Genomic DNA, 16,127 nt, shown 5'->3' with positions numbered 1-16,127 from the left:
GCTTCCAGTGTCATCACACATCGCCGAAGGCTTTTTTGCTGCGTATTGTATGCTGTATGCCTACCCTCAGATGAAAAAGCCAAGAGGCCAACAGTCCTTTTGACTGGACGCATACAAGAAAAACCTGCTAGCCGTGATGGCTGCATCTTCGTGCTGGAGGTGGCATGTCTCTGAATCACTGGGGAGCACAAATGGGGAGAGGGCAATTGCATTCATGTCCTGCTTGTGGGCTTCCCACAGGCCTTTGGTTAGCCGAAGAGGATGCTGGGTCAAAAAGAGGATGCTGGACTAGGTGGGCCTTTTGACTTTTCCAGGGGCCACACTCAGTGATAGAGCATCTGCTGCGCATGCAGAAGGTTCAATCCCCAATGGCATCTCCAGGTAGGGCTGGGAATGTTCCCAATCTGGAATCCTGGAGAGCTGCTGGCAGTCAGCATAGGGGGCGATACTGAGCTGATGGATCAATGGTCTGGCTCAGTATAAGGAAGCATCCTACGTTCCTGTGCATTGTATTTCCTGGGATTCTTGTTGCTGGCAAACTGATAAGCACTAGCCATGCCCACCAAGACATGCACACAGCAAATTAAAACGCCGGTCTATCAAAATATGGGAAAACAGCAGAATTGCTCAAACTAACAATATACACAGTTGAGAGATGATGATAAAGAAGGTTTTGTGGAAATTTGGCTCCATCATGTTGATTTAATAAGAAGAGGATATCATACGGATTTGAATTTAGTTATTGTTGAAACCCACTTGTTCACTTGGCAGAGAGCAAGACCTGCTGGGTTTATGTCTGAGCAGACCTATCGAAGATTGCACTGCATATGATCTAACCTAAAACGGAAGCCCTATTCCAGGAGCGGGAAGCCTCAGACCCAGGGGCCAAATGCAGTCCACAGGTCTCTCCATGTGGCCCCTGGAATTCTTCCCCAGGCCTCACTGGCCCTGCTTTGCACCCTGGATGTTTTCGCCTGACTGCGATGTGTGCTCGAGCTCTGATCATGCCTCTTGCAGAAGACAGAGAGGAGTGTGTGTAGAAACCAGCCTACTGTATAAAGGTAACATTTGCAGTCATGCCTCTGCCCCAGCCTGCCAGTGGTACATGGCCCCTGGAAGACTGTCCAGAAGGGAATGCGGCCCTCGTGCCAAAAAACGGTTTCCCACCGCTGCACTACTCAAAAGTTATACTCAAGCATGAGACAAACCCAGGAATGGTGTCACACCTACTAATCCAACCTAGACATTGTATATACTGATCAGCCCTGTCCCTTGACCCCCCAGAAATACAGGGTGGATGCCAGGGGCAAGGCTAGTTAATGCACACAATCTCAGGACATGGCTAGTCAATGTAGGACTTGAGATTTCTGGCATTTGTTGGCAGACGCAAGGACAAACACAACCAATCAGTCTTATGTGCACGCAACTATACAGTTTTGAGCGTATACATTTTGTGTGTTTGCCAAGGTGTATTTGGTACTTTCGTAAAATAAAATTAAAAACAAACAAAAAAGGAAGGAAATGACTTTAAACAAGTGTACAGCATCCTTCCCTTCCTGTTGTGTCACAACAATTGGGCCCTAGGCATCATGGAAGACTGGACTGTGGCTCAGATTTTAGGGTTGCAGCACACAGCTAAACTATGGAATTCCCTCCCACAAGAGGCAGAGATGGCCACCAACTTGGATGGCTTGCAGGATGCCTCTGAAAAACAGTTGCTGGAAGCCACAGGAGGGGAGAATACTCTTGCACTCAGGTCCTGCTTGTGGGCTTCCCATGGGCATCTGGTCGGCCACTTTCAGAATAGGATGCTGGACTAGACGGGCCACCGGCCTGATCCAGCAGGCCTTTCTTATGTTCTTATGGTTTTTGATCAAGCTTCAGCCCTACCATCTCCTGGTTCTGACATTTATGGGAAACAGCCGTCGCTCCGAGGTACAGCACATGCTTTGCAGGCAGACAGTCCTAAGTTAATTTATGCATTAAAAGACATGTTTCACACCTTTCTTCCCTACAGACCTAGAAGGTGGCTCAACTAAAATCACAGTGAAGCCACATTTTAAAAATACACAGAAATTAAGTAAATCTGTGACACTGCTCAGTTTCCATAAAACTTATTCCCATTACAGAAATGGGAGGTTCCAGGTTGCAGAATGCGAGAGGTGCAGAATTTTGTGCAGAGCCCCATGACAAACGCACTCCCCAATTGCCCCTTTGGGTTACCAGGCTGTCATCAGCATCTCTTTAACAGCTGCCATATTGCTTTGGCTATGCCAAAGAAAGCGAGTTCCGCCAGGTGTAGCAGGCTCAGCCGTTCCCCATCGCTATTCGAGTGGCGCCATGCATTTAGCCAAAAGTTTTATGTTCCTGGAGGGACCCTCTTCACAAGCCAGCAATTGCTGTGCCAAGGATAATTAAACACTAATTAATGTTACCTGCAAGTGAACAAGGTTACAAAGAGCTCGGGGGGTTTCTATAAAAGTTGAGAGGGTGTGAAGACAACTGGAAGCCACTCAGAAGAACCAAAGAGGAGCCACCTGAACAGGATTTCAGAGATCAAACTGTACTTGAGACTCTATGGCTGCAATCCTAAATATACCTCCCCAGGAGTAAATCCCACTGAACTCAGTGGGGTTAATTACATAGGAAGATGCCTTATCAGATCAATGGTCCATCTAACTCTGTATTGTCTACACCAACTGGTAGCAGCTCTCCAGGGTTTCAGACCCAACCCTACACATGGAGATGATGGGGAGTGAACCTGGGACCTTCTGCACGCAAAGCACATGTTCTTACGACACAACATACATAGGGTTACAGTGTAAGAACTGCAATCCTAAACGTATTTACCTAGAGGTAAATCACAAGGAAAACTGCAAAGACCTACTTCTAAGTCCGCCTTCCCAACCTGGTGCCCTCCAGATATTTTGGACTCCTATCAGCTCCAGCCAGTATGGCCAATGGTCAGGGATGATGGGAATCACAGTCAAAAGCATCCCAAGGGTTAAAGCAAAAAACAAAACCCTGATGCTAACCCCAAACTCAATAAAATTTAGCACAAGGCTATGTTATGGAGGAGGTCTCAGGTCCCTTTTGAAAGACAGACAGATACATGTTTGACTTCTGGAAAGTTTCAAAAGAGGCATGGCTTGACGAGCACATCAACACTCTCAAATCCAAGATGTTAAGCAGTCTCATGTGATTTGAGTCTCCTGGTTTATATAGGGCAGCCTTCCCTAACCTGATACCTTCCACATGTTTTGGGTGCCTGTCAGCCCCAGCCAGCATGGCCAATGGTCAGGAATGATGGGAGGTTGTAGCCCAATAACATACAGAGAGTGCCAGTTAGAGAAGGCCAATGTAGGGCATCGATGCATAAACAAAAGAGGCAGGTCCTTGTCTCTAGGAACTTACCATCTACATTTTAATCAAGAGGGGGAAAGACTAGCGGGAATCTCAGCAGCTACTGGGGCTAGATTCAGGAACCCACAACTCCTCCAGGTGGTGTGCTACTAGGGTTAGAGGTGGGAGCCTCTCTCTTGGCCGATCCAAGCCTCAGGAGTAATTCCATGCACTCCAAATTGGGGAGGGGGGAATTAGGATGGCACTCCACCAGTGTCACCCCAACCTTGGCACATTCAAGTCTAAAGAGGGGCTTCTATATCGACTTACACATGTATGGCTCCAATGTCAGCAGGGCAGTGAATCCGCTTCAGAGTTTAGTCCAAACTTTCAAGGACAGCTTCTTCAAAGTTCGGACCAAAACCAGGAGCAGATTCACCGTCCCACTGACATCGGAGCCTCGTCACACACCAGGGACTCAATGCAATCAAGGGGAGTCAGAAAGCACCATCGTAGACTCTCTTCCATGTGTTTAGGCAAAACTGAATTGACAAATCTAAAAACGGACTGTACAGTCGACTTCATCCAACAAGTAACTCGGTCTTTGTGGTAAAGTCCCCGAACCTATATTGGCTGGCAGGGTGAGAGAAACATCTCGAGAACCTGTTCTTGGCAACAGCTTCGGTGGCTTCTCATCCATTCTCAGCACACATCAAAGTGCCAGTCCTCACTCCTTCTAAAAGCAATCTCCAGCAGTGAGTGGCACCGGGACTGTAGCCAAAGGAGGACTGCTGAGAAACATTGGGGATGCGGGGAGTCATTCAGAGGTTTGCAGAAGCACAAAAATAAAGTTTAGGGGTAAAAATACTAAAGGGCTTAGGAAAAGGGCCTTCTCAGTGGCTGCACCTAATTTATGGAACCCTCTTGCAAAGCAGGGCCAGCCCTCCCAGTAGGCAAAGTGAGATGGCTGCCTCAGGTCCAGCATCCTGGCTGAACCAACATCAAGGGTCAGTATATGCACACTAGCTCCTTGTACACAAGAGATGGGGAACCTGCAGCCCTCCAGATGTGGTTCGACCACAACTCCCATCAGCCCGAGCCAGTGAGGCCAATGGTCAGGGATGACAGGAACTGTAGTCCAACATTCTCTGGAGGACCACTGGTTCCCCATCCTGCCATATGCCCACGGATGACAGCATGCACAGGATTGGTCCAGGGCTGCCCGAGAACCCTAGCCTCCCTGTGCTCAGCCGTTGCTTTTCCCAGCTTCTTCCCACCCTCAATATCGTTCATCTCTCCCTGCAAACGTTCCAGGCGCTTCCCTCCCTGCTAGCCCTGGCTGTAATGAACAGCACCGAAGACTCTTGCACAGAATCAAGACATTAATTGTCAGAGAATCAGCCTTGCTAAAAGACCGCGCTGCTGCAGCACAGGACCTCCTGTACAATAAACAGAGCTTAATAAAGTGGGCCGGCTGGTGTTCTTTATGACCTGTTTCTGCATCTGCCTCTCCTGTGCTCTTATTACCGGAGCTTTTCGCCAGGCAGCATCAGCAGCCCTGAGCCGCGCAAGAGCCGTCAAGCATCCGCTCCCCAATGCCAATCGAAACCCAGCTCGGATCCTTTGAGCACTGATGAAACAGCAGCCCAAGAGATGCAAACCGGCCAGGGCTTTGCTCAGGAGACAAGGCAGGGGCTTGTCTAGAAATGCTGTTCTGGATTATGGGATGGAACAGACCTCCCAGGAGTTCTCTTAGGAACACAGGAAGCTGCCTTATGCTAAGTCAGACCACTGGTCTATCTAGCTCAGTGCTGTCTACACTGACTGGCAGCCACTCTCCAGGATTTCAGACTGGGGTATCTCCCAGTCCTACTGGCAGATGCCATTGGGGATTGAACCTGGGACCTTCTGCATGCAAAGCAGATGCTCTACCTCTGAGCTACGGCCCCTTCCCCATCCCTGTTTCCTTTTTCTGGTATTGGGAGAGGAGGTGCAGATTCCTCCGATTCCCCCCCTCCCCCCAATTTAGAGGAAACTTCAGCTTTGCAAAAACCATGGGACATTGCAGGGAAGCAAATTTGAGCACCTAAATGTTAGGAGTGAGAGCCAGTGTGGTGTAGTGGTTAAGGTGTAGGGCTACGACCTGGGAGACCAGAGTTCAAATCCCCACATAGCCATGAAGCTCACTGGGTGACCTTGGGCCAGTCACTGCCTCTCAGCCTCATGAAAACCCTATTCATAGGGTCGCCATAAGTTGGAATCGACTTGAAGACAGTACATTTGCATTTTAATGTTCAGAGAAAATTCCTGATGGTAAACACTGAGGCAGTGGGCTCTCCTTTGCTGGAGATATTTAAGCAGCTCCCTCTCACACACACTCACACAGAGACTTTCTTTCAAGGAGTTCAGAGTAGTTTACATGGTTCATTGTCCCCACCCCTCCCTTTATCTTCACAACAACCTTGTGAGGTTGGGTTAGGCTGCGAGACAGTTACTAGTCCAATAGTCATTCGGTGAGCTTTGTAGCTCAGGAGGGATTTGAACCTGGGTCTCCCTTGACCTAGTCTGACACTCTGACCCAGAGGTGGGGAACCTGTGGCCCCCGGGCATGTTGCTAGACTCCAGCTCCCATGATCCCCAAGCAATGGCCAAGCTGTCTGGGGCAGATGGGAGTTGGAGTCCAACCACGTCTGGAGGGCTGCAGGTTGAGGGAGGCTGCTGTAGCCATGACATCACACTTCCGAATACTATCCGCAGGGAATCACAAGTGGAGTGAGTGCAGTAAGGCTCCCCATAACGGGCATCTGGTTGGCCACTGTGAGAACAGAGGGCTGGATGAGATGGGCCTTTGGCCTGATCCAGCCGGGCTTCTCTTATGGACTTAGCTTCTTTTTCTCTAGTTGGTCATGAACCTATGCTTCCATTAGCCACAGCCAGAGCCTTCTCGCACTGAGGCCCCCAGCTCCACCTCAATCCCCAGCCGCCATCTCAAAACATCCTTGGCGGAGGCCCCTGCCCACACACTGCTCTGCTGCCCCTTCCTGCTTCCCCCAAGAGCTGACCTGTGATGGTGACAGAGGCGTGGGTCTCCTGCCGCAACAAGGGGTTCTTCACCAAGCAACTGTAGGTGCTGTTGGGCTCCAGTATCACCTGCAGGGTGCTCTGCACATCGAAGAGGCCCTCCTCGTTGGCCACCTGGGAGGTGGTGATGTTCTCCGTGACGTTGTTGCCACGGCCATCTTGCCACAGCACCATCGCCTCAGGATAGCCGGAAAAGGTGTGGCAGGTCACAGTGACCAGATCTCCTGGCTTCAAATTCTTGTTGGGTTCCAGGTTCAAGTTGGGCGTGGAGTAGAATGCTGAAAAGGGAGAATGAATATGGTTCAGCTTTAAATGTGTAAATAAACTGAGGTTATCATATTTTGGACACATGAGAAGACTTGATTCACTAGAAAAGACAATAATGCTGGGGAAAACAAAAGGGAGTAGAAAAAGAGGAAGACCAAATAAGAGATGGATTGATTCCATAATGAAGCCTCAGACCTGAACTTATAAGATCTGAACAGGGTGGTTCATGACAGATGCTCTTGGAGGTCACTGATTCATAGGGTCGCCGTAAGTCGAAATCGACTTGAAGGCACATAACACAGATAACAACAACAACAACTGAAATATTTTTATGGTGATTTTCAGGGCAAGGTTTTCCCAAGGTGGTTTAACAGAGATAATTAAATTCATACACAGAGTAGAAACATATAAACAGAAAATATCTGAAAGACCGCCTCCTTCCCTATACAGATCCTTTTGGGTGTTAAGATTGGCAGAGGGGGCCCTTTTGGTAGTTCCAGTTTCCTCAGAAGTTTGGAGGGGGGGAGCGGCCTGGAAGGACATTCCCTGTGGCAGCCGCTAAGCTCTGGAACTCCTTCCCCACAGAGGTGTGCCTGGGACCTTCATTATTAGAACAATGTAGCTTTTGCCGTATGCTGAAGATGTACTGTGTTACCCTGGCCTTTGAAATCTGGGATATATAATTTTTAGGACCCATTCTATTCTTCTGATCGTAAATCATTTTAACTGATCTTAATCTTACATTTTTAAATTGTTTTAACCCACCCTGGGATCTTACAGCGAAGGGGAGGTAGGAAATCCAATAACCATTAAAAGAATGCTTCCAAATGCTTCTCTTCCCTAGCCTCAGCTCCTTTCAACTGTATTGCTGCCTTTTGAGAAAATGGTAACTTGACTGCCTGGGGCTACCCCTCTAGCTCTTTGGAGCTTTCCTTACTGCCCTTGGAAATTTGGGCTCTTGTGTGACTTGGGACTTTGTAACGGGCACTGGCCACCTCTGGAGCTCTGATCCACACCTACCGTGGACTGCTTGCCTTTGGCCCTTGGACTGACACCCTGCAGCCCCCCAAACCTAATTGCTTGGGGCTTTTGACTTCACTTGGCCCCAACAGACAGGGATGGCGCCAAAAGTAAGCACAGTTGGGCATCTGCCAAGGGCCCACTTCCCAGCAGAGGGCCCCCGGACAAGAGCTCGCTCTGGACCTGCTCATTCTCTTCATCACTGCAACCTGCTTGCTTGTTCACTTACTTCCTGCTCTGACAACAGTGGTGGTGAGGTGGAGTGCAAGACACCTGCCTGGCAAGCAGGTATGCAACAGCAGTGATGAGGTAGAGCCAGAAAAGCAGCAGCTGGTGGTAACAGCACTGAGGAGGAGGGGTGGGGGAGAAATTTGGTTCAGGTTGCATTCAAAGGCAAACCTAGCTAATGCATACTTTCCTAAAACCAAAATTCATCTATCCTTTGAAATTCACACTTCTCCAAATTTGATGATGCACTTCTTCAACTGAGCAACATGTACAAAAAAATTGTATATTAGGGGGAAATGTGCATTAAAATGCATGTAAGAGTGAAGATGACATTTATTTATTTATTTATTTATTTAATTTATTTAATTTAATTTATATACCGCCCTAAGCCCGAAGGCTCTCTGGGCGGTGTACAAAAAGATTAAAAAACAAGCAATGTATAAATACAATAAATACAATAAATCAAGAAAACAAAACAAACAAACAATAAAAGAACCAAACAACATCCAAAATACAAATAATGATGAAAATGCTATTAAAACACACTTTAAAATGCCTGGGAGTATAAAAAGGTTTTCACCTGGCGCCAAAAAGATAGTAGCGTCGGCACCAGGCACACCTCATCAGGGAGGCTGTTCCACAGTTCGGGGGCCACCACAGAAAAGGCCCTGGTTCTAGTCACCACCCTCCGAGCTTCTCGATGGGATGGCACTCGGAGGAGGGCCTTAGATGTTGAGCGCAGTGTACGGGTAGGTTCATATTGGGAGAGGCGGTCCACCAGGTATTGCGGTCCCATGCCGTGTAGGGCTTTATAGGTCAAAACCAGCACTTTGAATCTAGCCCGGAAACAAACAGGAAGCCAGTGCAGACGGGCCAGAACAGGTGTTATATGAGCGGACCTTCTGGTCCGCGTCAGCAATCTGGCCGCTGCATTCTGGACTAGTTGTAGTTTCCGAACAGTCTTCAAGGGCAGCCCAACGTAGAGCGCATTGCAGTAGTCCAGTCTAGAAGTTACCAGAGCATGAACAACTGAGGCGAGGTTGTCACTGTCCAGATAGGGACGTAGCTGGGCTACCAGGCGAAGATGGTAGAAAGCATTCCGTGCCACCGAGGCCACCTGGGCCTCAAGTGACAAGGAAGGATCAAAAAGAACCCCCAAGCTACGCACCTGTTCCTTCAAGGGGAGTGTAACCCCATCAAGAACAGGATGAACATCCTCCATCTGGGCAGAGAAGGCACTCACCAACAGCGTCTCGGTCTTGTCTGGATTGAGCTTCAGTCTGTTAGCCCATTACATTGGGGAAAACTGCTTGCCAAAAAAAATGTGCATTAGGGTAAATGCGCCCTCAAATGCTGATGAATTTTCGTGTTTTTATTTTAAAAAATTGCAAACGGATGGAGAAACATGGAAAACGCAAGCCTGGAAAAATGAGAAACTCGACAAACTGAAATTGACAGATTTGCTCATCCCTAGTGAAGAAAAAGATGCACTCACTCCCATGGCGGGGTCTTGCCCAAAAGTTGGCATTGCACCCAGAGTGCCCTCCGGCCCTCACCTGCCACCTGCAGCGTGACAGCCGCACTGCTGTAGTTCCGGACTCTGACAAAGCAGGTGAAGCTCCCCTCGTCGGAAATCTGGACGCGCCGCAGCAGGAGAGAGACATTGCCCTTGGGCAGCTGGTCGTAGAAAAGGGCTGTGCGGTTGGTATAGCTACTCCCTTGGTTGGCCAGCTGGTCCTGGCCCTCCGCAAAGCTGTGCACCAGCCGTTTGGTATCCGTCAGCTGCCAGATGAGGCTGAGGTCGTCCAAGCTGAAGTTGGTGTCTGGAGAGAAGGAACAGTGCAAGGTAGCGTCGCAGCCAAAGAGGGCGACCACGGGATCATCAGGGACCACGATTTCCACAGCACCTGGTTGCGAGGTGAGGGGATGCAGAAAAGACACACATCAGGGAGATCTCAGTGTAAAAAAGGAGGCCACACAAATACCAAACCATGGAACAAGGCCCATGCTCTCACACACCCTCCTCTCTTTGCTTGCTTGGCTACATTAGTTACTTCCTGGTTTGTGCAAACCACAGTTAGCTGTTGGATGCAAACCAGGAAACGATGATTTGTACTCGCACAGCAAGCCAGTCGCAAAACAGAACTTGCTATCCTAGCTTGGGAGTGGTGGTAAAGCACTGCCCTGAACAGCCAAGGAGCCCAAGCTCAACTGGCAGGGCTTCATTACTCTTCAGATCCAATCTGCCATTATCGTCCCTTGGGCTTCAACCAATCGTAAGCACACATCCTTAGATTTTATTTTTAAAGAGAGTGAACAGCAACCCCTCTACCCTACATTATTAATTCCATTCGTTCCTCCTCCATACTAATACAGTAAAGGTAAAGGTGTCCCCGCACTTATAGTGCGAGTCGTTTCCGACTCTTAGGGTGACGTCTTGCGACGTTTACTAGGCAGACCGTATATATGGGGTGGGATTGCCAGTTCCTTCTCCGGCCTTTCTTTACCCCCCAGCATATGCCAGGTACTCATTTTACCGACCACAGATGGATGGAAGGCTGAGTGGACCTCGACCCCTTTTACTGGAGATTCGACTTCCTCCTTCCGTTGGAATCGAACTCCAGCCGTGAGCAGAGCTTCAGCTGTGTTACCACCGCTTACCACTCTGTGCCATGGAGGATCGTTACTAATACAGTAATGCCTCAGTAAACGAATCCACCAGGAATGAAGGTCCTTTTAAGGAAGACTTTTTTAAAGATAAAACTAATCAGCTTTGCTTTGCTATGGATAAACTTTCAAGCCTGTGCCTTTGCTTTAAGGTGAAACTGACCAGCCTGTCCCTTTGCTTTGCTATCAATAAACTGCTATGCCTGTGCCTTTGCTTTGCTATGGTGAAATTGACAAGCCTGTGTGTTTGCTTTGCATTAAAGAGGTATCTACCTTTCTCCCAGGGCTGGGGAGGGAAAGATCCAGTACAATTCAGAGGAGGAGAAGGAGGGGGAGTGGTTGGGTGCCGTGTAAGCACCCTTTAAAGCCCCCATTGAAGCTGCCCCCACCATCTATGAGCGCGTGTAGGAACCTATCCCTATTCTTTCTATGTTATTCCTACCTCTGGTACCAAAGTTTCTGTTAAAGAAGTCATGTCTAGGAACACATCTACTTCATTAACTGAGATATTACTGTACCAGCTCTCAAATGTAGGGGGGGTGGAGAGACAGAGGAGGCCCAGGCTCCTTTCTGTGTTGGACCCCTTAGCTCTGGAATGGGAAACTGCAGACCAGGGGGCCAAATGTGGCCCTCCAGGCCTCTGTCTGGCCCTTGTGGCTCTCTGGCTGGCTCTGGGGACTCTCCCCAGCCTGCATCCTTGAGAATTTTTGCCTGGCTTGAATGTGTGCTTATTTATTTATTTATTTGTTAAATTTTTATACCGCCCCACTAGCATAGCTCTCTGGGCGGTGTACAACAGAAAGTATATACAATAAAATCACATAAATCGGTACAAAAACATATATATAAAAATCCACAAATCTAAAACCAAATTGAACATATTAAACTAAAATGCCTGAGCAAAGAGAAAGGTTTTAACTTGGCGCCGAAAAGATAGTAATGTTGGCGCCAAGCACACCTCAACAGGAAGACTATTCCACTTCAACTCCACCTTGCTTGTCTGAGCAGAGGATAGAAAGGATCACATCTAAAAACTAGCCTACTGCATAAAAATAAATTATTAGTATTATTGTTGTTACTACTACTACTACTGCTACAACATTTACATCCCACCTTTCCTCCAAGGTCAAGGTGGCGTACATGGTTCTCCTCCCTCTCCATTTTATCCTCACAACAACCCTGTGAGGTAGATTAGACTGAAAGACTTTGACTGCCCCAAGGTCCCCCAGTAAGCTTCTTGGCTGAGTGGGGATTTGAACCCGGGTTTTCCAAGCTCCAAGTCCAACACCACTACACCATGTTGCCTACCTTCATTGCTCCACCCACTTTTGCTTCTGGCCCCACCCACCACTGGCATGCAGCCCCTGGAAGTGAACATGGGGGGGAAATGATCCCCACCCCACCCCGCCTTAGAAGCCTATGAGGACAACCATAATTTGGCTAAAACTGGGGGGAGTTAGGGGAGGAGCTTGTGGAGTTCATTAAACCCCTTTCTCCCCTCCCCCCTGGGGACCCAAATAATTGAAGCTATTTGTTATGCTGTTAGCTACTTGCATGAATATTGCACTGTAGGGAAAACGCAATTGGGGCAGACGAGGCTTGTACAGAAGTTATTGAGCGACAAGACTAACCTGGAAGATGGCACCACGTACAAAGCCCAGTGCCTCTACTTTTCCCCTGCCCCAAAAGCCCTGCCCCATGCATGGGAAAGTGAATCAAAAACTGCAAATGCATGGCATAGAATTTAAGCATGGGGGGGGGAGAAGATCTCCTAATAGCAGACCAAGGTACGGCAAAAGTGCTTAGCTAAAAGGTGGCTTGGGAGCACAGTACAAGGACTTTAAAAACAGAATCAGCAGAGACAGAGGTGAATCGACTCCACCAAGAATCACTGGGACCAAAAGGAGACTGGTGTCATGGCAGGGCACTGCTGCCCCCTGCTGTCTAGTAGGAGACATTGCAACTTGGTCCCCAGATTGTAGAATCACTTGACTAGGCTTTTTTTTTCTTTTCTGAACCAGTGTGGTGAATAGCCACCCAGGAAAGCAGGCGTGGGGAACCTTTGACCCTCCAGACGTTGTTGAACTACAACCCCCATCAGACCTAGCAAACACAGCCAATGGCTAGGCATGAGGGGAGTGGTAGTTCAGCAACATCTGGAGGGCCAAAGGTTCTCCATATCTGGAGTAAAGCATGAATTACAGGTGTATGGTTAAGGCGCTGGACTACGACCTGGGAGACCAGGGTTCGATTCCCCACACAGCCATGAAGCTCACTGGGTGACTTTGGGCCAGTCACTGCCTCTCAGCCTCAGAGGAAGGCAATGGAAAAACCCCTCTGAATACCGCTTACCGTGAAAACCCTGTTCATAGGGTCACCATAAGTCGGAATCAACTTGAAGGCAGTACATTTAAAGCAACACCACTTTGAATCAATCAGCGGGCCTGACGGCAGCAAGCATAACCTCGAGGATTCTAGCCACCATGCCAGGACCCCTTCACACCTTCAAACATGTGAAGCAGGTTGTAGACGAAGCAGCATTCAGTTGAGATCAGTGTCAACATGTCTCCAAATGGATTATGGTCAGTGCTTGAACAATGGGGGTGGGGGGAAGCTGACCCTTAACTTTTTGAGAGCGCCCCCTTAGCTACTGACTTTAGAAGGACCGTAGAGTGTGGGGGAAGGCCGCAGCTCAGTGGTAGAGCATCTGTTTTGCATGCAGAAGGTCCCATGTTCCATCCCCAGCCTCTCCCTAGTTATACCAACCCGGACCCAGCACTCAACATCGGAGGCCCTTCTTCGTGTGCCCCCTCTGAAGGAGGTCCAGAGAGTGGCAACAGGAGAACAAGCCTTCTCAGTGGTGTCCCCCCATTTGCAGAACAAACTCCCCAGGGAGGTACGCCTGGCGCCTCTTTACTCCTCTTTACGTGCCAGGCAAAAACATTTCTCTTCTCCCAGGCATTTGGTTCTTAACTTTGGAAGGCTTTTAAGGGGCTTCTGTTGTGTAGCCTTCCTAAGGAGGGCTGCTCTGCCATCTTGTGTACTGTTTTTGTTTTTAGCTTTTTGTATATTTTTAATCTTTCGCTTACTCTTTAATTTTAATTTTTAATTAACTGTAAGTTGCTTCGAGTGTGCAAATGTATTATTATTTAATAAATAGTAACAAGAATCTCCAGGTAGGGTTGGAAGAGACTCCTGCCTGAAACCTTGGAGAGCTGCTGCCAGTCAGTGAAGACAATACTGAGCTAGATGGACCAACAGTCTGACTCAGTATAAGGAAGCTTCCTATGTAGACTACTGGAGGACCACGATTAAAACCGGGAGGACGTGGAGTCTGCCAATTTCATTAATGCCACTACCCAGCCCTTCCCCCAGCCCAAAATAACCCAAGCACTGTGCAACAGCCTGACCCTATGGTTGGTCACGCAAGTGTTCCCAGATATTATTGGACACCAGCTCCCAGCAGCCCCAGCCGCCACATCTAATGCCCAGGGATGATGGAAGTTGCAGTCCAACAACATCTGGTGCCAGCTTAAGGGAGGCTGTTCTGCTCCAACGGGCTCTCCAAAGTGGGAAGCAGAGGGAGCCTTTGATGCAGGGATGGGGAACTAGTGGCCCTCCAGAGGTTGTTGGACTCCCAGTTCCCATCAGCCCTAGCCAGCATGGCCAAAAGTAAAGGATGATGGGAATTGAAGTCTACAACATTTGGGGGGGGCGCCATGTTGGCTATCTAGGATCTCCAGCTTATTAGACGAGAACATATGTTCTTCTTCTTTGTTTCTAAGGAAATAATCAAGGCAGCCCACATGGCCAGCATTCAGGGATGATGGAAGTTCTTCTCCAACAACATCCAGGGACCCAAGATTGGGAGAGGCTGCACTAAGGTGCTCCACATTTTTTCTTGTAAAGATGGGAAACGAAGAGAGAGTGCATTTATGCTACAAAATGTATACTGGTTCTATACCTGTTAACACTACCATGGCTGCCCACCCACCCCCATAATACTAAGAATTAAAAGTTTGGTGCAGGTGCAGAAGAAATTACTCAAACCTGTATGTCTGCGGTATGGCAGAGGTCCCGAGAAAAACCAAAACAGGAAGAGCAGAGACGAAAGAGAGAACACAGGGAAGCTGCCTTATCCTGAGTCAAGCCATTGGTCCATCAAGCTCAGTGTTTCAGTATTACCAACACTGACTGGCAGCAGCTTTCCAGGGTTTCAGACAAGGTGCTCTACCGAGCCCCACCTGGAGATGCCGAGGATTGAACTTGGGACCTCCTGTACGCAAAGCAGATGCGCTGCCACTCAGCTGTGGCCCTTCCCTACATATATATCCCTTGAAACAACCTCACTTTTAGACAAGAGGTCAAAAGAGCCTAGAGAGCTGCCAACTGCCTGGCTCCTGGTGTTCCAGCTGAGGTTGCCTCTGCCTCCCTCAAGAGACACCACAGCTGGCAGCATCCTGAGATGAGGAGAAACCTCGTTTTCAGAGAATTTCCCCCCTTTGTAGCTTGTTTGGTTTACTATCGTTTTAAATGGATGCTTTCGCGTTTTAATATTGCCTTGTGTGATCCACTTTTGAGGTTCGCCTTTAAAATGGCATGTAAGTATCTGCAGTAAATGAATTAACTTTCCTAGTTGCCATGGGTGACCAGATACTCCATACAGGCGAACGAGAGAGCTGGCAGGAGAGGGATAGACTGCTCCAGCCCTCCGCCAAAAACCCATGTGGTTTCTGTGCCAGCTGAAGACGACAGAAAGCCCCCTTTTATGCGACCAGCAGGAAAACACAGAGAGCTGGCCAAATCATTGTGGCAGAAGGATTTTTTTTTTTAAACTACCTTACCAAGAGGCTAGAAGTCTGTGTTTCCATGTGAGCCACAGAGGATGCAGGGTGGGTCCTGAGTCCTAAAAGGATTGGTTCTTTCTTCCAATAGACTGCCCTACTTTTTTAAAAAAAGACGTCTTGTTTTTAAGATGTCTTTTAAGAGGTTTTAGTGTTTTATCACTTGTTTGCCACCCTGGGCTCCTTCCAGGTGGATGGGCGGGATATAAATTTAATTAATTAATTCATCATCATCATCTTCATCATCTTTGGGAATGGTCTTACCAGCCCTGAAATGCAAAGCATTATGAAGTTGCTACATGAAACCTTCTCAAAGAGTTTCAACTACGCCGTGGAGTAATTTTATTTTGGGGCACACATTTTGGTATCAGACTCATTGTTTTTATAACTGTGAATAACTCAGATATGCACATGAACATATTCTCTTTTAAATGCCTTTTAGGAAAAGTGGCAACCCCCTCCCCACACACAGAGACGTGTAGGGCGAGTTGGCCCTTGAGCTCTCTAGAAATAAAGGGCTGAAATTCTGCACTAAAAACCTAAGAGGAGCCCGGCTGAATCAGGCCAAAGTGCCCTTCTAGTCCAGCATCCTGTTGTCACAATGGCCAACCAGACGCCGCTGGGAAGCACGAAAGCAGGACCCGAGCACAGCGGCACTCTCCCCACTTGCGCTCCCCA

At 48.4% G+C, this 16,127-nt stretch overlaps 1 protein-coding gene across 1 annotated transcript in view; it reads right to left on the bottom strand.

Moving 5' to 3' along the window:
• Nucleotides 1-16,127, bottom strand: part of CD276 (CD276 molecule) — a 53,456-nt gene that overhangs the window by 15,797 nt on the left and 21,532 nt on the right. The window contains exons 3-4 of the mRNA XM_061595354.1: nucleotides 9,495-9,845; nucleotides 6,405-6,701 (exon numbers count right to left, since the gene is read on the bottom strand). Of these exons, the coding sequence (XP_061451338.1) occupies nucleotides 6,405-6,701; nucleotides 9,495-9,845 (648 nt within the window). The remainder of the gene's footprint in view (nucleotides 1-6,404; nucleotides 6,702-9,494; nucleotides 9,846-16,127) is intronic.

This window comes from Rhineura floridana, chromosome 14 (genome assembly GCF_030035675.1).
Source record: "Rhineura floridana isolate rRhiFlo1 chromosome 14, rRhiFlo1.hap2, whole genome shotgun sequence".
NCBI lineage: Eukaryota > Metazoa > Chordata > Lepidosauria > Squamata > Rhineuridae > Rhineura > Rhineura floridana.
The sequence above is the reverse complement of the archived record's forward strand: the minus strand, read 5'-3'. Positions and strand labels throughout refer to the sequence as shown.